This window comes from Hypanus sabinus, chromosome 4 (genome assembly GCF_030144855.1).
Source record: "Hypanus sabinus isolate sHypSab1 chromosome 4, sHypSab1.hap1, whole genome shotgun sequence".
Lineage (NCBI taxonomy): Eukaryota > Metazoa > Chordata > Chondrichthyes > Myliobatiformes > Dasyatidae > Hypanus > Hypanus sabinus.
Genome location: NC_082709.1, coordinates 99,348,933 through 99,372,395, shown reverse-complemented (window position 1 = coordinate 99,372,395; position 23,463 = coordinate 99,348,933). Strand labels below are relative to the sequence as shown.

General features: G+C 55.8%; 1 protein-coding gene and 1 long non-coding RNA gene across 4 annotated transcripts in view; one reads left to right on the top strand and one right to left on the bottom strand.

The window, feature by feature from the left end:
• LOC132393025 (uncharacterized) overlaps positions 1-18,320 on the bottom strand; it is a 60,505-nt gene extending 42,185 nt beyond the window's left edge. The window contains exon 1 of the long non-coding RNA XR_009511731.1: positions 18,213-18,320. This is a non-coding gene — a long non-coding RNA (uncharacterized LOC132393025). The remainder of the gene's footprint in view (positions 1-18,212) is intronic.
• LOC132393023 (pleckstrin homology-like domain family B member 2) overlaps positions 1-20,673 on the top strand; it is a 414,321-nt gene extending 393,648 nt beyond the window's left edge. For all 3 annotated transcript variants that reach the window (XM_059967716.1, XM_059967715.1, XM_059967717.1), the window contains one exon: positions 18,193-20,673. In XM_059967716.1, the coding sequence (XP_059823699.1) occupies positions 18,193-18,333 (141 nt within the window). In that variant the 3' untranslated portion in view covers positions 18,334-20,673. The remainder of the gene's footprint in view (positions 1-18,192) is intronic.
• Positions 20,674-23,463: the final 2,790 nt, after the last annotated feature.

Below are 23,463 nucleotides of genomic sequence, written 5' to 3'. Positions count from 1 at the left end.
CAGTGCCCTCCCCAATGTCCCACACGTACAGTGCACTCCCCAATGTCCCACACGTCCAGTGCCCTCCCCAATGTCCCAAACGTACAGTGCCCTCCCCCATGTCCCACACGTCCAGTGCCCTCCCCAATGTCCCACACGTCCAGTGCCCTCCCCAATGTCCCACACGTACAGTGCCCTCCCCAATGTCCCACACGTGCAGTGCCCTCCCCCATGTCCCACACCGCCAGTCACTTCCCCATGTCCCACACGTACAGTGCCCTCCCCCATGTCCCACACCGCCAGTCACTTCCCCATGTCCCACACGTCCAGTGCCCTCCCCAATGTCCCACACGTGCAGTGCCCTCCCCCATGTCCCACACCGCCAGTCACTTCCCCATGTCCCACACGTCCAGTCAGTCCACTCTAACGCACACCACCAGTCACTTCCCCAATATCCCACACGTCCAGTCAGTCCCCTCGATCGCACACCACCAGTCAGTTCCCCCATATCCCACACGTCCAGTCAGTCCCCACAATCGCACACCACCAGTCAGTTCCCCCATATCCCACACGTCCAGTCAGTCCCCTCGAACGCACACCACCAGTCACTTCCCCAATATCCCACACGTCCAGTCAGTCCCCTCGATCGCACACCACCAGTCATTTCCCCTATGTCCCACACCACGAGTCACTTCCCCCGTGTACCACACGTCCAGTCACTCCCCTCGATCACACACCACCAGTCACGTCCCCAATATCCCACACGTCCAGTCAGTCCCCTCGATCGCACGCCACCAGTCATTTCCCCCATGTCCCACAATCCGAGTCAATTCCCCCGTGTCCCACACCACCAGTCACTTCCCCCATGTCCCACACCACCAGTCACTTCCCCCGTGTCCCACACGTCCAGTCAGTCCCTTCGATCACACACCACCAGTCCCTTCCCCAATATCCCACATGTGCAGTCAGTCCCCTCGATCACACGCCACCAGTCATTTCCCCAATATCCCACACGTCCAGACAGTCCCCTCGATCGCACACCACCAGTCAGTTCCCCCATATCCCACACGTCCAGTCAGACCCTCGAACGCACACCACCAGTCACTTCCCCAATATCCCACATGTCCAGTTAGTCCCCTCAATCGCACACCACCAGTCATTTCCCCCATGTCCCACACCACCAGTCACTTCCCCCGTGTACCAAACCACCAGTCACTTCCCCCATGTCCCATTCCACCAGTCACTTCCCTCGTGTCCCACACGTCCAGTCAGTCCCCTCGATCGCACACCACCAGTCAGTTCCCCCATATCCCACATGTCCAGTCAGTCCCCTCGATCACACACCACCAGTCACTTCCCCAATATCCCACACGTCCAGTCAGTCCCCTCGATCGCACACCACCAGTCATTTCCCCCGTTTCCCACAACACGAGTCAATTCCCCCGTGTCCCACTCCATCGGTCACTTCCCCGGTGTCCCACACCACCAGTCACTTCCCCCATGTCCCACACCACCAGTCACTTCCCCCGTGTCCCACACCACCAGTCACTTCCCCCATGTCCCACACCACCAGTCACTTCCCCCGTGTCCCACTCCACCAGTCACTTCCCCCGTGTCCCACTCCACCAGTCACTTCTCCCGTGTCCCACATCACCAGTCAATTCCCCCGTGTCCCACACCACTAGTCACTTCCCCCGTGTCCCACTCCACCAGTCACTTCCCCCATGTCCCACACCACCAGTCACTTCCCCGGTGTCCCAAACCACCAGTCACTTCCCCCATGTCCCACTCCACCAGTCACTTCCCCAATGTCCCAAACCACCAGTCACTTCCCCGGTGTCCCAAACCACCAGTCACTTCCCCCGTGTCCCACTCCACCAGTCACTTCCCCCGTGTCCCACACCACCAGTCATTTCCCCGTGTTCCACACCACCAGTCACTTCCCCGTGTCTCACACCACCAGTCATTTCCCCGTGTCCCACACCACCAGTCACTTCCCCCGTGTCCCACACCACCAGTCACTTCCCCCGTGTCCCACTCCACCAGTCACTTCCCCCATGTCCCACACCACTAGTCACTTCCCCCGTGTCCCACACCACCAGTCACTTCCCCCGTCCCACACCACCAGTCATTTCCCCGTGTCCCACACCACCAGTCAATTCCCCCGTGTCCCACACCACCAGTCACTTCCCCGGTGTCCCAAACCACCAGTCACTTCCCCCGTGTCCCACTCCACCAGTCACTTCCCCGGTGTCACACACCACCAGTCACTTCCCCCGTGTCCCACTCCACCAGTCACTTCCCTCGTGTCCCACTCCATCAGTCACTTCCCCCGTGTCCCACACCACCAGTCACTTCCCCCATGTCCCACACCACCAGTCACTTCCCCCGTGTCCCACTCCATCTGTCACTTCCCCCATGTCCCACACCAGCAGTCACTTCCCCCGTCCCACTCCACCAGTCACCTCCCCCGTGACCCACACCACCAGTCAATTCGCCCGTGTCCCACCCCATCAATCGTTTTCCCCATGTCCAACACGTCCAGTCACTTCCCCCGTGTCCCACTCCATCAGTCACTTCCCCCGTGTCCCACATCACCAGTCACTTCTCCCGTGTCCCACACCACCAGTCACTTCCCTCGTGTCCCACTCCATCAGTCACTTTCCCCATGTCCCACTCCATCAGTCACTTCCCCCATGTCCCACACCACCAGTCACTTCCCCCGTGTCCCACACGTCCAGTCACTTCCCCCGTGTCCCACACCACCAGTCACTTCCCCCGTGTCCCACATCACCAGTCACTTCCCCCGTGTCCCACACCACCAGTCACTTCCCGTGTCCCACTCCATCAGTCACTTCCCCCATGTCCCACTCCATCAGTCACTTCCCCCATGTCCCACACCACCAGACACTTCCCCCGTGTCCCACGCCACCTGTCACTTCCCCCGTGTCCCACTCCATCAGTCACCTCCCCCGTGTCCCACACCACCAGTCACTTCCCCCGTGTCCCACACCACCAGTCACTTCCCCCGTGTCCCACGCCACCTGTCACTTCCCCCGTGTCCCACGCCACCAGTCACTTCCCCCGTGTCCCACACGTCCAGTCAGTCCCTTCGATCACACACCACCAGTCACTTCCCCAATATCCCATACGTCCAGTCAGTCCCCTCGATCGCACACCACCAGTCACTTCCCCCGTGTCCCACACCACCAGTCATTTCCCCGTGTTCCACACCACCAGTCACTTCCCCGTGTCTCACACCACCAGTCATTTCCCCGTGTCCCACACCACCAGTCACTTCCCCCGTGTCCCACACCACCAGTCACTTCCCCCGTGTCCCACTCCACCAGTCACTTCCCCCATGTCCCACACCACTAGTCACTTCCCCCGTGTCCCACACCACCAGTCACTTCCCCCGTCCCACACCACCAGTCATTTCCCCGTGTCCCACACCACCAGTCAATTCCCCCGTGTCCCACACCACCAGTCACTTCCCCCGTGTCCCACTCCATCAGTCACTTCCCCCATGTCCCACTCCATCAGTCACTTCCCCCATGTCCCACACCACCAGTCACTTCCCCCGTGTCCCACACGTCCAGTCAGTCCCCTCGATCACACACCACCAGTCACTTCCCCAATATCCCACACGTCCAGTCAGTCCCCTCGATCACACACCACCAGTCACTTCCCCAATATCCCACATGTGCAGTCAGTCCCCTCGATCGCACACCACCAGTCACTTCCCCAATATCCCACACGTCCAGTCAGTCCCCTCGATCACACACCACCAGTCACTTCCCCAATATCCCACACGTCCAGACAGTCCCCTCGATCGCACACCACCAGTCAGTTCCCCCATGTCCCACACCACCAGTCACTTCCCTCGTGTACCAAACCACCAGCCAATTCCCCCATGTCCCACTCCACCAGTCACTTCCCTCGTGTCCCACACGTCCAGTCAGTCCCCTCGATCGCACACCACCAGTCAGTTCCCTCATATCCCACACGTCCAGTCAGTCCCCTCGATCACACACCACCAGTCACTTCCCCAATATCCCACACGTCCAGTCAGTCCCCTCGATCGCACACCACCAGTCATTTCCCCCGTGTCCCACAACACGAGTCAATTCCCACGTGTACCAAACCACCAGTCACTTCCCCCATGTCCCACTCCATCGGTCACTTCCCCCGTGTCCCACACCACCAGTCACTTCCCCCGTGTCCTCCACCACCAGTCACTTCCCCCGTGTCCCACACCACCAGTCACTTCCCCCGTGTCACACACCACCAGTCACTTCCCCTGTGTCCCACACCACCAGTCACTACCCCCGTCCCACTCCACCAGTCACATCCCCTGTGTCCCACACCACCAGTCACTACCCCCGTCCCACACCACCAGTCACTTCCCCCGTGTCCCACTCCACCAGTCACTTCCCCGGTGTCCCACTCCATCTGTCACTTCCCCCGTGTCCCACTCCACCAGTCACTTCCCCCATGTCCCACACCACCAGTCACTTCCACCGTATCCCACTCCATCTGTCACTTCCCCCATGTCCCACACCAGCAGTCACTTCCCCCGTCCCACTCCACCAGTCACCTCCCCCGTGACCCACACCACCAGTCAATTCGCACGTGTCCCACCCCATCAGTCGTTTTCCCCATGTCCAACACGTCCAGTCACTTCCCCCATGTCCCACTCCATCAGTCACTTCCCCCGTGTCCCACATCACCAGTCACTTCTCCCGTGTCCCACACCACCAGTCACTTCCCTCGTGTCCCACTCCATCAGTCACTTCCCCCATGTCCCACTCCATCAGTCACTTCCCCCATGTCCCACACCACCAGTCACTTCCCCCGTGTCCCACGCCACCTGTCACTTCCCCCGTGTCCCACTCCACCAGTCACTTCCCCCATGTCCCACACCACCAGTCACTTCCCCCGTGTCCCACTCCACCAGTCACTTCCCCCGTGTCCCACACCACCAGTCACTTCCCCCATGTCCCACACCACCAGTCACTTCCCCCGTGTCCCACTCCACCAGTCACTTCCCCCGTGTCCCACTCCATCAGTCACTTCCCCCGTGTCCCACACCACCAGTCACTTTCCCCGTGTCCCACACCACCAGTCACTTCCCCCGTGTCCCACACCACCAGTCACTTCCCCCGTGTCCCACTCCACCAGTCACTTCCCCCATGTCCCACACCACCAGTCACTTCCCCCGTGTCCCACACCACCAGTCACTTCCCCCATGTCCCACTCCACCAGTCACTTCCCCCATGTCCCACACCACCAGTCACTTCCCCCGTGTCCCACTCCACCAGTCACTTCCCCCGTGTCCCACACCACCAGTCACTTCCCCCATGTCCCACACCACCAGTCACTTCCCCCGTGTCCCACTCCATCAGTCACTTCCCCCATGTCCCACACCACCAGTCACTTTCCCCGTGTCCCACACCACCAGTCACTTCCCCCGTGTCCCACACCACCAGTCACTTCCCCCGTGTCCCACACCACTAGTCACTTCCCCCGTGTCCCACTCCATCGGTTACTTCCCCCGTGTCCCACTCCATCGGTTACTTCCCCCGTGTCCCACTCCACCAGTCACTTCCCCCGTGTCCCACTCCACCAGTCACTTCCCCCGTGTCCCACTCCATCGGTCACTTCCCCCGTGTCCCACACCACCAGTCACTTCCCCGGTGTCCCAAACCACCAGTCACTTCCCCGGTGTCCCACTCCACCAGTCACTTCCCCCATGTCCCACACCACCAGTCACTTCCCCCGTGTCCCACACCACCAGTCACTTCCCCCATGTCCCACTCCACCAGTCACTTCCCCCATGTCCCACACCACCAGTCACTTCCCCCGTGTCCCACTCCACCAGTCACTTCCCCCATGTCCCACACCACCAGTCACTTCCCCCATGTCCCACACCACCAGTCACTTCCCCCGTGTCCCACACCACCAGTCACTTCCCCCATGTCCCACTCCACCAGTCACTTCCCCCATGTCCCACACCACCAGTCACTTCTCCCGTCCCCCACATCACCAGTCACTTCCCCCGTGTCCCACTCCATCGGTTACTTCCCCCATGTCCCACACCACCAGTCACTTCCCCCGTGTCCCACTCCACCAGTCACTTCCCCCGTGTCCCACTCCATCGGTCACTTCCCCCGTGTCCCACACCACCAGTCACTTCCCCGGTGTCCCAAACCACCAGTCACTTCCCCGGTGTCCCTCTCCACCAGTCACTTCCCCGGTGTCACACACCACCAGTCACTTCCCCCGTGTCCCACACGTCCAGTCAGTCCCCTCGATCACACACCACCAGTCACTTCCCCAATATCCCACACGTCCAGTCAGTCCCCTCGATCACACACCACCAGTCACTTCCCCAATATCCCACATGTGCAGTCAGTCCCCTCGATCGCACACCACCAGTCACTTCCCCAATATCCCACACGTCCAGTCAGTCCCCTCGATCACACACCACCAGTCACTTCCCCAATATCCCACACGTCCAGACAGTCCCCTCGATCGCACACCACCAGTCAGTTCCCCCATGTCCCACACCACCAGTCACTTCCCTCGTGTACCAAACCACCAGCCAATTCCCCCATGTCCCACTCCACCAGTCACTTCCCTCGTGTCCCACACGTCCAGTCAGTCCCCTCGATCGCACACCACCAGTCAGTTCCCTCATATCCCACACGTCCAGTCAGTCCCCTCGATCACACACCACCAGTCACTTCCCCAATATCCCACACGTCCAGTCAGTCCCCTCGATCACACACCACCAGTCATTTCCCCCGTGTCCCACAACACGAGTCAATTCCCACGTGTACCAAACCACCAGTCACTTCCCCCATGTCCCACTCCATCGGTCACTTCCCCCGTGTCCCACACCACCAGTCACTTCCCCCGTGTCCTCCACCACCAGTCACCTCCCCCGTGACCCACACCACCAGTCAATTCGCACGTGTCCCACCCCATCAGTCGTTTTCCCCATGTCCAACACGTCCAGTCACTTCCCCCATGTCCCACTCCATCAGTCACTTCCCCCGTGTCCCACATCACCAGTCACTTCTCCCGTGTCCCACACCACCAGTCACTTCCCTCGTGTCCCACTCCATCAGTCACTTCCCCCATGTCCCACTCCATCAGTCACTTCCCCCATGTCCCACACCACCAGTCACTTCCCCCGTGTCCCACGCCACCTGTCACTTCCCCCGTGTCCCACTCCACCAGTCACTTCCCCCATGTCCCACACCACCAGTCACTTCCCCCGTGTCCCACTCCACCAGTCACTTCCCCCATGTCCCACACCACCAGTCACTTCCCCCATGTCCCACACCACCAGTCACTTCCCCCGTGTCCCACTCCACCAGTCACTTCCCCCGTGTCCCACTCCATCAGTCACTTCCCCCATGTCCCACACCACCAGTCACTTTCCCCGTGTCCCACACCACCAGTCACTTCCCCCGTGTCCCACACCACCAGTCACTTCCCCCATGTCCCACTCCACCAGTCACTTCCCCCATGTCCCACACCACCAGTCACTTCCCCCGTGTCCCACACCACCAGTCACTTCCCCCATGTCCCACTCCACCAGTCACTTCCCCCATGTCCCACACCACCAGTCACTTCTCCCGTCCCCCACATCACCAGTCAATTCCCCCGTGTCCCACACCACTAGTCACTTCCCCCGTGTCCCACTCCATCGGTTACTTCCCCCATGTCCCACACCACCAGTCACTTCCCCCGTGTCCCACTCCACCAGTCACTTCCCCCGTGTCCCACTCCATCGGTCACTTCCCCCGTGTCCCACACCACCAGTCACTTCCCCGGTGTCCCAAACCACCAGTCACTTCCCCGGTGTCCCTCTCCACCAGTCACTTCCCCGGTGTCACACACCACCAGTCACTTCCCCCGTGTCCCACACGTCCAGTCAGTCCCCTCGATCACACACCACCAGTCACTTCCCCAATATCCCACACGTCCAGTCAGTCCCCTCGATCACACACCACCAGTCACTTCCCCAATATCCCACATGTGCAGTCAGTCCCCTCGATCGCACACCACCAGTCACTTCCCCAATATCCCACACGTCCAGTCAGTCCCCTCGATCACACACCACCAGTCACTTCCCCAATATCCCACACGTCCAGACAGTCCCCTCGATCGCACACCACCAGTCAGTTCCCCCATGTCCCACACCACCAGTCACTTCCCTCGTGTACCAAACCACCAGCCAATTCCCCCATGTCCCACTCCACCAGTCACTTCCCTCGTGTCCCACACGTCCAGTCAGTCCCCTCGATCGCACACCACCAGTCAGTTCCCTCATATCCCACACGTCCAGTCAGTCCCCTCGATCACACACCACCAGTCACTTCCCCAATATCCCACACGTCCAGTCAGTCCCCTCGATCGCACACCACCAGTCATTTCCCCCGTGTCCCACAACACGAGTCAATTCCCACGTGTACCAAACCACCAGTCACTTCCCCCATGTCCCACTCCATCGGTCACTTCCCCCGTGTCCCACACCACCAGTCACTTCCCCCGTGTCCTCCACCACCAGTCACCTCCCCCGTGACCCACACCACCAGTCAATTCGCACGTGTCCCACCCCATCAGTCGTTTTCCCCATGTCCAACACGTCCAGTCACTTCCCCCATGTCCCACTCCATCAGTCACTTCCCCCGTGTCCCACATCACCAGTCACTTCTCCCGTGTCCCACACCACCAGTCACTTCCCTCGTGTCCCACTCCATCAGTCACTTCCCCCATGTCCCACTCCATCAGTCACTTCCCCCATGTCCCACACCACCAGTCACTTCCCCCGTGTCCCACGCCACCTGTCACTTCCCCCGTGTCCCACTCCACCAGTCACTTCCCCCATGTCCCACACCACCAGTCACTTCCCCCGTGTCCCACTCCACCAGTCACTTCCCCCATGTCCCACACCACCAGTCACTTCCCCCATGTCCCACACCACCAGTCACTTCCCCCGTGTCCCACTCCACCAGTCACTTCCCCCGTGTCCCACTCCATCAGTCACTTCCCCCATGTCCCACACCACCAGTCACTTTCCCCGTGTCCCACACCACCAGTCACTTCCCCCGTGTCCCACACCACCAGTCACTTCCCCCATGTCCCACTCCACCAGTCACTTCCCCCATGTCCCACACCACCAGTCACTTCCCCCGTGTCCCACACCACCAGTCACTTCCCCCATGTCCCACTCCACCAGTCACTTCCCCCATGTCCCACACCACCAGTCACTTCTCCCGTCCCCCACATCACCAGTCAATTCCCCCGTGTCCCACACCACTAGTCACTTCCCCCGTGTCCCACTCCATCGGTTACTTCCCCCATGTCCCACACCACCAGTCACTTCCCCCGTGTCCCACTCCACCAGTCACTTCCCCCGTGTCCCACTCCATCGGTCACTTCCCCCGTGTCCCACACCACCAGTCACTTCCCCGGTGTCCCAAACCACCAGTCACTTCCCCGGTGTCCCTCTCCACCAGTCACTTCCCCGGTGTCACACACCACCAGTCACTTCCCCCGTGTCCCACTCCACCAGTCACTTCCCTCGTGTCCCACACCACCAGTCACTTCCCCCATGTCCCACACCACCAGTCACTTCCCCCGTGTCCCACTCCATCTGTCACTTCCCCCATGTCCCACACCAGCAGTCACTTCCCCCGTCCCACTCCACCAGTCACCTCCCCCGTGACCCACACCACCAGTCAATTCGCCCGTGTCCCACCCCATCAGTCGTTTTCCCCATGTCCAACACGTCCAGTCACTTCCCCCGTGTCCCACTCCATCAGTCACTTCCCCCGTGTCCCACATCACCAGTCACTTCTCCCGTGTCCCACACCACCAGTCACTTCCCTCGTGTCCCACTCCATCAGTCACTTCCCCCGTGTCCCACACCACCAGTCACTTCCCCCGTGTCCCACTCCACCAGTCACTTCCCCCATGTCCCACACCACTAGTCACTTCCCCCGTGTCCCACACCACCAGTCACTTCCCCCGTCCCACACCACCAGTCATTTCCCCGTGTCCCACTCCACCAGTCACTTCCCCCATGTCCCACACCACCAGTCACTTCCCCCGTGTCCCACACGTCCAGTCAGTCCCTTCGATCACACACCACCAGTCACTTCCCCAATATCCCATGCGTCCAGTCAGTCCCCTCGATCACACACCACCAGTCACTTCCCCAATATCCCATACGTCCAGTCAGTCCCCTCGATCACACACCACCAGTCACTTCCCCCGTATCCCACACCACCAGTCACTTCCCCCGTGTCCCACACCACTAGTCACTTCCCCCGTGTCCCACACCACCAGTCACTTCCCTCGTGTCCCACATGTCCAGTCAGTCCCCTCGATCGCACACCACCAGTCAGTTCCCCCATATCCCACACGTCCAGTCAGTCCCCTCGATCACACACCACCAGTCACTTCCCCAATATCCCATACGTCCAGTCAGTCCCCTCGATCGCACACCACCAGTCACTTCCCCAATATCCCACATGTCCAGTCAGTCCCCTCGATCGCACACCACCAGTCATTTCCCCCGTGTCCCACAACACGAGTCAATTCCCCCGTGTCCCACTCCATCGGTCACTTCCCCCGTGTCCCACACCACCAGTCACTTCCCCCGTGTCCTCCACCACCAGTCACTTCCCCCGTGTCCCACTCCACCAGTCACTTCCCCCGTGTCCCACTCCACCAGTCACTTCCCCCGTGTCCCACACCACCAGTCACTACCCCCGTCCCACTCCACCAGTCACTTTCCCCGTGTCCCAAACCACCAGTCACTTCCCCCGTGTCCCACATCACCAGTCACTTCCCCCGTGTCCCACACCACCAGTCACTTCCCCTGTGTCCCACTCCATCAGTCACTTCCCCCGTGTCCCACACCACCAGTCACTTCCCCTGTGTCCCACACCACCAGTCACTTCCCCCGTGTCCCACTCCATCAGTCACTTCCCCCGTGTCCCACTCCACCAGTCACTTCCCCCATGTCCCACACCACCAGTCACTTCCCCCGTGTCCCACTTCACCAGTCACTTCCCCGGTGTCCCACTCCACCAGTCACTTCCCCCGTGTCCCACTCCACCAGTCACTTCCCCCATGTCCCACACCACCAGTCACTTCCCCTGTGTCCCACACCACCAGTCACTTCCCCCATGTCCCACACCAGCAGTCACTTCCCCCGTCCCACTCCACCTGTCACCTCCCCCGTGACCCACACCACCAGTCAATTCGCCCGTGTCCCACCCCATCAGTCGTTTTCCCCATGTCCAACACGTCCAGTCACTTCCCCCGTGTCCCACTCCATCAGTCACTTCCCCCGTGTCCCACACCACCAGTCACTTCCCCCGTGTCCCACATCACCAGTCACTTCCCCCGTGTCCCACACCACCAGTCACTTCCCCTGTGTCCCACATCACCGGTCACTTCCCCCGTGTCCCACACCACCGATCACTTCCCCTGTGTCCCACTCCATCAGTCACTTCCCCCGTGTCCCACACCACCAGTCACTTCTCCCGTGTCCCACACCACCAGTCATTTCCCCCGTGTCCCACTCCACCAGTCACTTCTCCCGTGTCCCACACCACCAGTCATTTCCCCCGTGTCCCACATCACCAGTCACTTCCCTCGTGTCCCACTCCATCTGTCACTTCCCCCATGTCCCACACCAGCAGTCACTTCCCCCGTGTCCCACGCCACCTGTCACTTTCCCCGTGTCCCACGCCACCTGTCAATTCCCCCGTGTCCCACTCCATCAGTCACCTCCCCCGTGTCCCACACCACCAGTCACTTCCCCCGTGTCCCACACCACCAGTCACTTCCCCCGTGTCCCACGCCACCTGTCACTTCCCCCGTGTCCCATGCCACCAGTCACTTCCCCCGTGTCCCACACGTCCAGTCAGTCCCTTCGATCACACACCACCAGTCACTTCCCCAATATCCCACATGTCCAGTCAGTCCCCTCGATCACACACCACCAGTCACTTCCCCAATATCCCACACGTCCAGTCAGTCCCCTCGATCACACACCACCAGTCATTTCCCCCCTGTCCCACACCACCAGTCACTTCCCCCGTGTCCCACACCACCAGTCACTTCCCCCGTGTCCCACGCCACCTGTCATTTCCCCGTGTCCCACACCACCAGTCGCTTCCCCAATATCCCACATGTCCAGTCAGTCCCTTCGATCACACACCACCAGTCACTTCCCCAATATCCCACACGTCCAGTCAGTCCCCTCGATCACACACCACCAGTCATTTCCCCCCTGTCCCACAACACGAGTCAATTCCCCCGTGTCCCACTCCATCGGTCACTTCACCCGTGTCCCACACCACCAGTCACTTCCCCCGTGTCCTCCACCACCAGTCACTTCCCCCGTGTCCCACACCACCAGTCACTTCCCCCATGTCCCACACCACCAGTCACTTCCCCCGTGTCCCACTCCATCTGTCACTTCCCCCGTGTCCCACTCCACCAGTCACTTCCCCCGTGTCCCACATCACCAGTCACTTCTCCCGTGTCCCACTCCATCTGTCACTTCCCCCGTGTCCCACTCCATCTGTCACTTCCCCCGTGTCCCACACCATCTGTCACTTCCCCCGTGTCCCACTCCACCAGTCACTTCCCCCGTGTCCCACTCCACCAGTCACTTCCCCCATGTCCCACTCCATCTGTCACTTCCCCCGTGTCCCACACCATCTGTCACTTCCCCCGTGTCCCACACCACCAGTCACTACCCCCGTCCCACTCCACCAGTCACTTTCCCCGTGTCCCAAACCACCAGTCACTTCCCCCGTGTCCCACTCCACCAGTCACTTCCCCCGTGTCCCACTCCACCAGTCACTTCCCCCATGTCCCACACCACCAGTCACTTCCCCCGTGTCCCACTCCATCTGTCACTTCCCCCGTGTCCCATGCCACCAGTCACTTCCCCCGTGTCCCACACGTCCAGTCAGTCCCTTCGATCACACACCACCAGTCACTTCCCCAATATCCCACATGTCCAGTCAGTCCCCTCGATCACACACCACCAGTCACTTCCCCAATATCCCATACGTCCAGTCAGTCCCCTCGATCGCACACCACCAGTCACTTCCCCTTGTCTCACACCACCAGTCATTTCCCCGTGTCCCACACCACCAGTCACTTCCCCCGTGTCCCACACCACCAGTCAATTCCCCCATGTCCCACACCACCAGTCACTTCCCCCGTGTCCCACACCACCAGTCACTTCCCCCGTGTCCCACGCCACCTGTCATTTCCCCGTGTCCCACACCACCAGTCACTTCCCCAATATCCCACATGTCCAGTCAGTCCCTTCGATCACACACCACCAGTCACTTCCCCAATATCCCACACGTCCAGTCAGTCCCCTCGATCACACACCACCAGTCATTTCCCCCCTGTCCCACTCCATCGGTCACTTCCCCCGTGTCCCACACCACCAGTCACTTCCCCCGTGTCCTCCACCACCAGTCACTTCCCCCGTGTCCCACACCACCAGTCACTTCCCCCATGTCCCACACCACCAGTCACTTCCCCCGTGTCCCACTCCATCTGTCACTTCCCCCGTGTCCCACTCCACCAGTCACTTCCCCCGTGTCCCACATCACCAGTCACTTCTCCCGTGTCCCACTCCATCTGTCACTTCCCCCGTGTCCCACTCCATCTGTCACTTCCCCCGTGTCCCACACCATCTCTCACTTCCCCCGTGTCCCACTCCACCAGTCACTTCCCCCGTGTCCCACTCCACCAGTCACTTCCCCCGTGTCCCACTCCATCTGTCACTTCCCCCGTGTCCCACACCATCTGTCACTTCCCCCGTGTCCCACACCACCAGTCACTACCCCCGTCCCACTCCACCAGTCACTTTCCCCGTGTCCCAAACCACCAGTCACTTCCCCCGTGTCCCACTCCACCAGTCACTTCCCCCGTGTCCCACTCCACCAGTCACTTCCCCCATGTCCCACACCACCAGTCACTTCCCCCGTGTCCCACTCCACCAGTCACTTCCCCCGTGTCCCACTCCACCAGTCACTTCCCCCATGTCCCACACCACCAGTCACTTCCCCCGTGTCCCACTCCATCTGTCACTTCCCCCATGTCCCACACCAGCAGTCACTTCTCCCGTGTCCCACACCACCAGTCACTTCCCTCGTGTCCCACGCCACCTGTCACTTTCCCCGTGTCCCACACCACCAGTCACTTCCCCCGTGTCCCACGCCACCTGTCACTTCCCCCGTGTCCCACGCCACCAGTCACTTCCCCCGTGTCCCACACGTCCAGTCAGTCCCTTCGATCACACACCACCAGTCACTTCCCCAATATCCCACATGTCCAGTCAGTCCCCTCGATCGCATACCACCAGTCACTTCCCCAATATCCCACACGTCCAGTCAGTCCCCTCGATCACACACCACCAGTCACTTCCCCAATATCCCATACGTCCAGTCAGTCCCCTCGATCGCACACCACCAGTCACTTCCCCCGTGTCCCACACCACCAGTCATTTCCCCGTGTCCCACACCACCAGTCACTTCCCCGTGTCTCACACCACCAATCATTTCCCCGTGTCCCACACCACCAGTCACTTCCCCCGTGTCCCACACCACCAGTCACTTCCCCCGTGTCCCACTCCACCAGTCACTTCCCCCATGTCCCACACCACTAGTCACTTCCCCCGTGTCCCACACCACCAGTCACTTCCCCCGTCCCACACCACCAGTCATTTCCCCGTGTCCCACACCACCAGTCAATTCCCCCGTGTCCCACTCCACTAGTCACTTCCCCCGTGTCCCACAACACCAGTCATTTCCCCGTGTCCCACACCACCAGTCAATTCCCCCATGTCCCACACCACCAGTCACTTCCCCCGTGTCCCACACCACCAGTCACTTCCCCCGTGTCCCACGCCACCAGTCACTACCCCCGTGTCCCACTCCATCAGTCACTTCCCCCGTGTCCCACTCCATCAGTCACTTCCCCCGTGTCCCACACCACCAGTCACTTCCCCCATGTCCCACACCACCAGTCACTTCCCCCGTGTCCCACTCCATCAGTCACTTCCCCCGTATCCCACATCACCAGTCACTTCTCCCGTGTCCCACACCACCAGTCAATTCCCCCATGTCCCACACCAAGAGTCACTTCCCCCGTGTCCCACACCACTAGTCACTTCCCCCGTGTCCCACGCCACCTGTCATTTCCCCGTGTCCCACACCACCAGTCAATTCCCCCGTGTCCCACTCCACTAGTCACTTCCCCCGTGTCCCACAACACCAGTCATTTCCCCATGTCCCACACCACCAGTCACTTCCCCCGTGTCCCACACCACCAGTCATTTCCCCGTGTCCCACACCACCAGTCACTTCCCCCGTGTCCCACACCACCAGTCATTTCCCCGTGTCCCACACCACCAGTCACTTCCCCCGTGTCCCACACCACCAGTCACTTCCCCCGTGTCCCACACCACCAGTCATTTCCCCGTGTCCCACACCACCAGTCACTTCCCCCGTGTCCCACACCACCAGTCACTTCCCCCGTGTCCCACTCCACCAGTCACTTCCCCCATGTCCCACACCACCAGTCACTTCCCCCGTCCCACACCACCATTCATTTCCCCGTGTCCCACACCACCAGTTACTTCCCCCGTCCCACACCACCAGTCACTTCCCCCTAGTCCCACACATCCCGGCAGACCCCTCGATTGTACACCACCAGTCATTTCCCCCGTGTCCCACTTCACCAGTCACTTCCCCCGTGTCCCACACGTCCATTCAGTCCCTTCGATCACACACCACCAGTCACTTCCCCCATATCCCACACGACCAGTTCTTTCCCCCATGTCCCACCCCAGCAGTCACTTCCCCCGTGTCCCACACCACCAATCACTTCCCCCGTGTCCCACACCACCAGTCACTTCCCCCGTGTCCCACACCACCAATCACTTCCCCTGTGTCCCACACGTCCCGGCAGACCCCTCGATTGCACACCACCAGTCACTTCCCCCATGTCCCACTCCACCAGTCACTTCCCCCGTGTCCCACACCACCAGTCACTTCCCCCGTGTCCCACTCCACCAGTCACTTCCCCCGTGTCCCACACCAGCAGTCACTTCCCCCGTGTCCCACTCCATCTGTCACTTCCCCCGTGACCCACCCCACCAGTCACTTCCCCCGTGTCCCACACCAGCAGTCACTTCCCCCAAGTCACACCCCACCAGTCACTTCCCCTGTGTCCCACTCCATCAGTCACTTCCCCCATGTCACACACCACCAGTCATTTCCTCCGTGTCCCACACCACCAGTCACTTCCCCCGTGTCCCACACGACCAGTCACTTCCCCCGTGTCACACACCACCAGTCACTTCCCCCGTGTCCCACACCACCAGTCACTTCCCCCTTGTCCCACGCCACCAGTCATTTCCCCCTTGTCCCACGCCACCAGTCACTTCCCCCTTGTCCCACGCCACCAGTCATTTCCCCCATGTCCCACACCACCAGTCACTTCCCCCTTGTCCCACACCACCAGTCACTTCCCCCTTGTCCCACGCCACCAGTCACTTCCCCCTTGTCCCACGCCACCAGTCATTTCCCCCGTGTCTCACACCACCTGTCACTTCCCCCCTGTCCCACACCACCAGTCACTTCCCCATGTCCCACGCCAGTCACTTCCCCCGTGTCCCACCCCACCAGTCACTTCCCCATGTCCCATGCCAGTCACTTCCCCCGTGTCCCACGCCACCAGTCACTCCCCCATGTCCCATGCCAGTCACTTCCCCCGTGTCCCACGCCACCAGTCACTTCGCCCATGTCCCACACCATCAGTACTGATCCCTGCTCTATGCTCATCTGCTTTGTTCACAACACTCCTCATATTAAAATAGACACACCTCAAACCATCGGTCTGAGTGCGTCCCTTCTCTATCTCCTGCCTATCCTCCCTTTCGCACTGTCTCCAAGCTTTCTCTATTTGTGAGCCAACCTCCTCTTCCTCCGTCTCTCCAGTTGGGTTCCCACCCTCCAGCAATTCTAGTTTAAACTCTCCCCAATAGCCTTAGCAAACCTCCCTGCCAGGATATTGGTCCCCCCTGGATTCAAGTGCAACCCATTCTTTTTGTACAGGTCATATCTGCCCCAAAAGAGGTCCCAATGATTCAGAAATCTGAATCCCTGCCTCCTGCTCAATCCGCCAGCCACGCATTTATCATCCTCCTCATTCTATTCCTATACTCACTGTCACGTGCACAGGCAGTAATCCCGAGATTACTACCTTTGAGGTCCTGCTTCTCAACTTCCTTCCTAACTCCCTGTAGTCTGTTTTCAGGACCTCCTCCCTTTTCCTGCCTGTGTCGTTGGTACCAATATGTACCACGACCTCTGGCTGTTTTCCTTCCCACTTCGAGATATTGTGGATGCGATCAGAAACAACCTGGACTCTGGTACCTGGGAGACAAACTACCATCCGTGCTTCTTTCCTGCGTCCACAGAATCGCCTGTCCAGTACTGTGAGCAGTTTGATCAATTTGTACTGTAATAGTCTGTATTTTTTCTTCTAAATGCTTCCTTTCTTTTCAGAAACTGTTTATTATTGATGTGTAATTTATGCTTTTCTTGTGAATGCTGCGTGTGTTTGATGTGATACAGGTAAGCTGTTTGTTGTACTGATTCCCTGTGTATACTTGTACAGGTGACAATGAACCGGACCATGGGCTGCAAACTGTTCAGTCAGTCGGGACAGTGGTTGAAAGAGGAGTGGTTGCCCCATTAACAAGATTAGCAGCTCGCTACAGTTCCATTCCTGTACTGCACTCTCTCTTTCGGCTGGGCTGCGGTTTCTCTCCTGAACTGAGCTTCAGCTGTGCAAATGATGTGACCAGACTACATGTCTTTGCTTCATTCTACGTTGTCGGTTAGGGTGCAGCTCACCTTATCTACCCAGTTTTGCTTTAGAAGTCCTTGGTTTAATTTCATGCTGGTCTCTGGTTCAGAAACCCCACTTTAATCCAGAGCTGTGTTGGCAGGTGATAGCAGGGCTCAGGATCCTGAGTCACGTTAGTACAGACACCAGACCAATCCTTGGTAGAGGTGGTGTAGAGTGGAATCCCTACTGAGTGTTTACCACTCTTACACATGTACTGTCTTTCTCTTTCTCTAGAGCCCCAAACCTTTGCTTACCTTCAGCGTGAAGACCCGGGACAGAATCTTCTACATGGTGGCACCATCTGCTGAGACCATGAGGATCTGGATGGATGTCATAGTGACAGGAGCTGAAGGTTACACCCAGTTCCAGCTCTAGAGGAGGCTTCCTGTCTTTATAACCTTATTCTGCATGCAAAGCGTTTTGAATTATTTATGAAACAAGACTCTTTGCTACAGATCACTGCTGGAGATCTATCTATGTTATCTCAAACTTTTGACAATCATACACAGGTTAAAGTATTACAGTATTAACTTGCTTAAATTGGAGCAAGGTTTGCTTTGGATGTTGTGAAAGAAAGAGAGCCTTTGTGACTGAGAAGTACCCGGGTTAAGGAATATACCTTGGTGTTTGATTACATGAGATGAGTGAATGAAGCCCAGTTTATGGGGAGGGGGTGGTGTGTGTGTATTGCTCAAAGTACATGTGACAGCCATGTCAAAGTGCATGACTGTATCTCTGGTTGGCATGAATGCCTTCATGCGTGGTGCAATTTTCAGCCTGGATAGAACGTCCTCTCGTGTCCCTGCTCTGACTTCGGAATATGTGCCCTAATATGCAGTGGTCCTTGTGAGGGTGTTGTAGCTGTACTGCTTTAGAGAGAGCGAGGGAGAGGGAGGGAGGGGGGGGAGGAGGGAGGGAGGGGGAGAGAGAGGGAGAGAGAGAGTGTGTGTGTGTGTGTGTTTGTGTGTGAGACTATTCCTGCGTACACCCCCAGATGAGTGTGAGTGTGCAAGCCCAGTGAAAACCCACGATTATGCAGCTCTGCCTCAGTATTTGTAACTTGCTCAGGCTGTATTACCTCAGCCATATGTGTCCTCCTTATGTGGTGAACCAGCAATCAGTAGAGATGGAAAACTTGTTTAAAAATGGTCAGAGAAAGTAACCTTGCACATTTTGAAACCATACTCTTCAGGACCACATATTACACAGTGCAGATGTTTCTGTAGTCAGCGCTTTCTCTGCAGTCTCCCAGATGCCAACGTTAGTCTGGATCAGCTCTCTACCACAGCTAAGGCAACCAGGGGACCCATCCCCTGTGTGTATGAAAGAGCCCAGGATCTGGACTGACATGGCATTGGTGATTTGTCCAGCAAGAGAACTCTTATTTTTGTTTTTTTATCTTTTAAAGTTTAATTGTTATTTTTATTTAAACAGCCTGTTTTTAAATGATATTAGTATTATTGAAACTAAAGATCAGGTAGCAGGTATAATCTTGCCAACAGTGACTCTGGCACCTTGTGGGCAGCCTCTGTAGTTTTACATTAATATTGCACTCTACTAATGTGCAGAGTTTTCCAAAGGAATGGAGCTTCACCTCCAACAGATACCTTTGTTATTGCAATCAGACTGACAGAAATGAGTAACTGATGGCAAATGTCAGCATGTCGCATTGCTCTTTCTGAAATCTGCTCGTTCACCCCTCTCAGAGCCAAAAAAAACAATTGTAATCTGCCTGAAGCCAGAGGAGTATAGTCACTGACTTCATTGTATCCTGAAATTATAGTTCATATCTTAAACTAAACAGACATTTCCACAATTCAGAGCTGTGGAAAAAGTCAGAGGTTTTGGTTGATGTTGTCAATTGATGCTACATTCAGGAATCACTGCTGCCTCTATCAAGTGTTGATGCTTTATTCTCCATGTGGAATAATGAAGTATGAGCAACATGTGGCCTGTACCTTCACAACCCACAGCTCATCAGACAGATCTACATCGGTGGAACCCTCTCTACTTGTCACTGCAGCAACAGAAAGCATTGCAGAATTCAGTTCTCCCCTTAGCTCAAAGGATCAGCAATAATTTCTTAGAGCTAGGGTGGCCTAATTTAAACTTTATTTGGTGGCTTTTTATTAAGTATATGGAGGAAGTGTTTAATACTAGGAATATAACTAAAATCCAGTGTGTGGGCAACTAATGCCAACTTCCATATTCCATGAAAAGACACATGTAAAGCTTTCTGGTCCCAGTCCATTCATCGTCCTTATTGAGGCTCCCTCCCACCCACCACCCACAATGCCCATTGAATGGAAGTTCCTTTCTGCCCTTTACTATCCTTCGGGGAGAGGCCAATGAGGATCAGTTGGTGTCACTGATCTTTGAATGCAAGTTATTTAAACGGAGTTGAAAGCAGTTAAGGTGGGAAATCTTACTTTGCCTGATTCTTATATAATGGGCAAAATTTGTAATCAAATGTCAGAGAATTTATTTTATCACAAAGCTTTTAACTAATTTTATCATAAACAGCTGTTACCAGTTTAGTCATTTTAACAGCTGCCCTGTGTACATGTATCTAAGCTCATTATTTATTCTCTATTACTTTAAAATATAATGAAATTTTATATCTTGCACACTCTTGATTATTTCCTATTTTAAATGTCTTTATATGGTTGCATCTTTTATGGAATCTATAAATTTGAATAAAATACAACAATCCTATTGTTTTTATAGCTGAATTCTTCAACCACTCAGATATTTTCACACTTTGCATTACTTTTATTTATATTAGTGGGAGTTTATTATTTGTTGTCCAACCCTAACTGCCCTTAAGGAAGGTCCACTTTGATCTTCTGTGCTGATGTGCAAGGACTTCCAGACTTCCCCCGAATGAGGATACAACATATTTAATGTATGTCTGCTCTGTGTTGCTACGTGAATGAAAGGAAACTGAATGATGGTTGGGTTCCCTTGGATGTGAGGTGCTCATGGTGAGGGACTTCTACGTATCAAGTAGATTGTATATGTTCTTCTGTTCCACACAATCCTGCTCCTGCGCTTGTGTTCGTCCCTTCTTCCTGCCTCTTTATCTTCTTGGGGGTAAGTTTTCATTGTAGAATCAATTGAGCAGCCTTTAAAGAGCAGGTTGAAACTACTTGGATAACCATCACAGTCTCGGTTCCTAAATCTTTTCTGCTTATCCATCCATTCCATTAGATTATCCCACCATCCTAGTAGAACCTAGTTGCTTTGAAGGTTACCATGTCATACGTGCAGAAACAGGCCCTTAAGCTCAACTTCTCCATGACAACCAAGGTGCCAATCTAAGCCATGTTTTCACCATACCCTGTTAAAACTTCATCTATATACTTACGCAAGTGTCTTTTAAATGTTGTTAATATACTTGCTTCGACCATTTCCTCTAGCAGTTTATCCCATATACACACCATCCTCCACTGTCCTCAGGTTCCTTATAAATCTTTTGCCTCTCACCTCAAACCAATACCCTCTAGTTTTTGATTACCTCCCCCCGAAAAGGAAGTGAGTGCATTCACCATATAGATGTCCCTTATATTACATATTCCTCTAAAATCACCCCTCAGTCACTGACATTCCAAGGGATAAAGTGCTAGCCTGTCCAATCTCTTCCAATAACTCAGTAGATTGAGTCCTGGCAAAGGTCCTGAAAATCTTCTTTGGACAGTTTCCAGCTTAGTAACATTCATTTGACAGGATGACTAAAGCCATACACATTTTTCCAGGTGTAGCCTCCCCACTGTCCACTCAGGCAGTAGTAGAGAACAAGGAAATAGCAAACAAATTGAATAACACAGACAAAATCTTGAAGGAATTCAGCAGGGCCGGTTGAGTTCAAAGAAGATATTGTGTTTATTGCTCAAGATTTCCAGCATCAGCAGAATCTCTTGGGTTGAGGATGAACTGAATAATTAAATTGCATCAGTCTTCACTTTGGAAGATACCAGCAGCATGCCAGAACTTCAAGAGTGTCAGGGGGCAGAGGTGAGTGTAGTTACTATTTTTGAAGAAAAGGTACTTGGGAGCTGAAAGGTCTGAGGGTAGTTAAATCACCCAGACCAGATGGACTACACCCCAGGGTTCTGAAAGAGGCGGCTAAAAAACCTGTGGAGACATTAGTAATGGTTGTTCAAGAACCACTAGGTTCTGTAAGGACTCTAGAAGACTGCAAAATCTTAAATATCACTCTATTCTTTAAGAAGGGAGGGAGGTAAAAGACAGGAAATTATAGCCCAATTGGCCTGATCTCAGTGGTTGACAAAATGCTGGAGTCAATTATTAAGTCCTGATGAAGGGTCTTGGCCCAAAACGTCGACAGTGCTTATTAGATGCTGCCTGGCCTGCTGTGTTCCACCAGCATTTTGTGTGTGTTGTTTCAATTAATAAGGATAAGGTTTCAGGGTACTTGGAGGCATGTGATAAAATAGGCCAGTCAGCGTGGTTTCCATAAGTGGAAACCTTGCCTTATAAATCCGTTAAAATTACTTGTGGAAGTAATAGGCATTATAGACAAATAAGCATGTTTTTTGCACCCGGATTTTCGGAAGGCCTTTGACAAGCACAGGAAAGATACTAACATGGGCAGAAGGGGGCTGATTCTGGCAGGCTTCTAGAGGCTAGTGGCTTTCTGGAAGGGTCAGTGTTAGGTCCACTACTTCTCATGTTACTGATTTGCATGACAGAATTGATGGTTTTCAGGTTAAATTTACAGATGTTACAAAGATAGGTGGAGGGGAAGATAGTGTGAGGAAGCAGGGAGTCTGCAGAAGGATTTGTTCAGATTAGGAGAATGGCAAAATGTGGCAGATAGAATACATTATAGGGAAGTGTATGGTTATACCCTTCGGTAAAAGGAATAAAGGTGTAGATTATTTTCCTAATGGTGTGCAAATTCAGGAATCAGAGGTGCAGAGTGATTTGGGAGTCCATGTACAGGGTTGTCTAAAGGTTAACTTGCAGGCTGAGTCAGTAGCAAGGAAGGCAAATGCAACTTTATGAGGCTTTATGAAATCTTGGTCAGACCACACTGACTATTGTGAGCAGGGTTAGGCCCCATAGGTAAGATTCGATATGCTGGCATTGGAGAGTGTCCTGTGTGATGCACCATCAATAACTCACACTGAGACGTAAGGCGAGATATCGGCTTTTATTGACTGGAAGAAGGAACCAGGAGTGAGTGTCCATCATACTATGTCCTGGAGACTGAGGCCGAACGTCAGGCCTCAGATCGCCTTTATACAGGGGCCTGTGGGAGGAGCCACAGGAGCAGTCAGCAGGGGGCGTGTCCAGACAGGCACATAGTTCACCACACTGTGTAGGCTCAGGAGAATGACTCGAGGAGTAAAAGGGTTGTGCTATTGGATCCTGGGAAAAATATCAGCACAGGTGTACCACAGGGCTGCCCTGCTCCATTCACTTTACACCTATGACCATGTGGCTAAATACAGCTCTAACACCATATACAAGTTCGCTGAT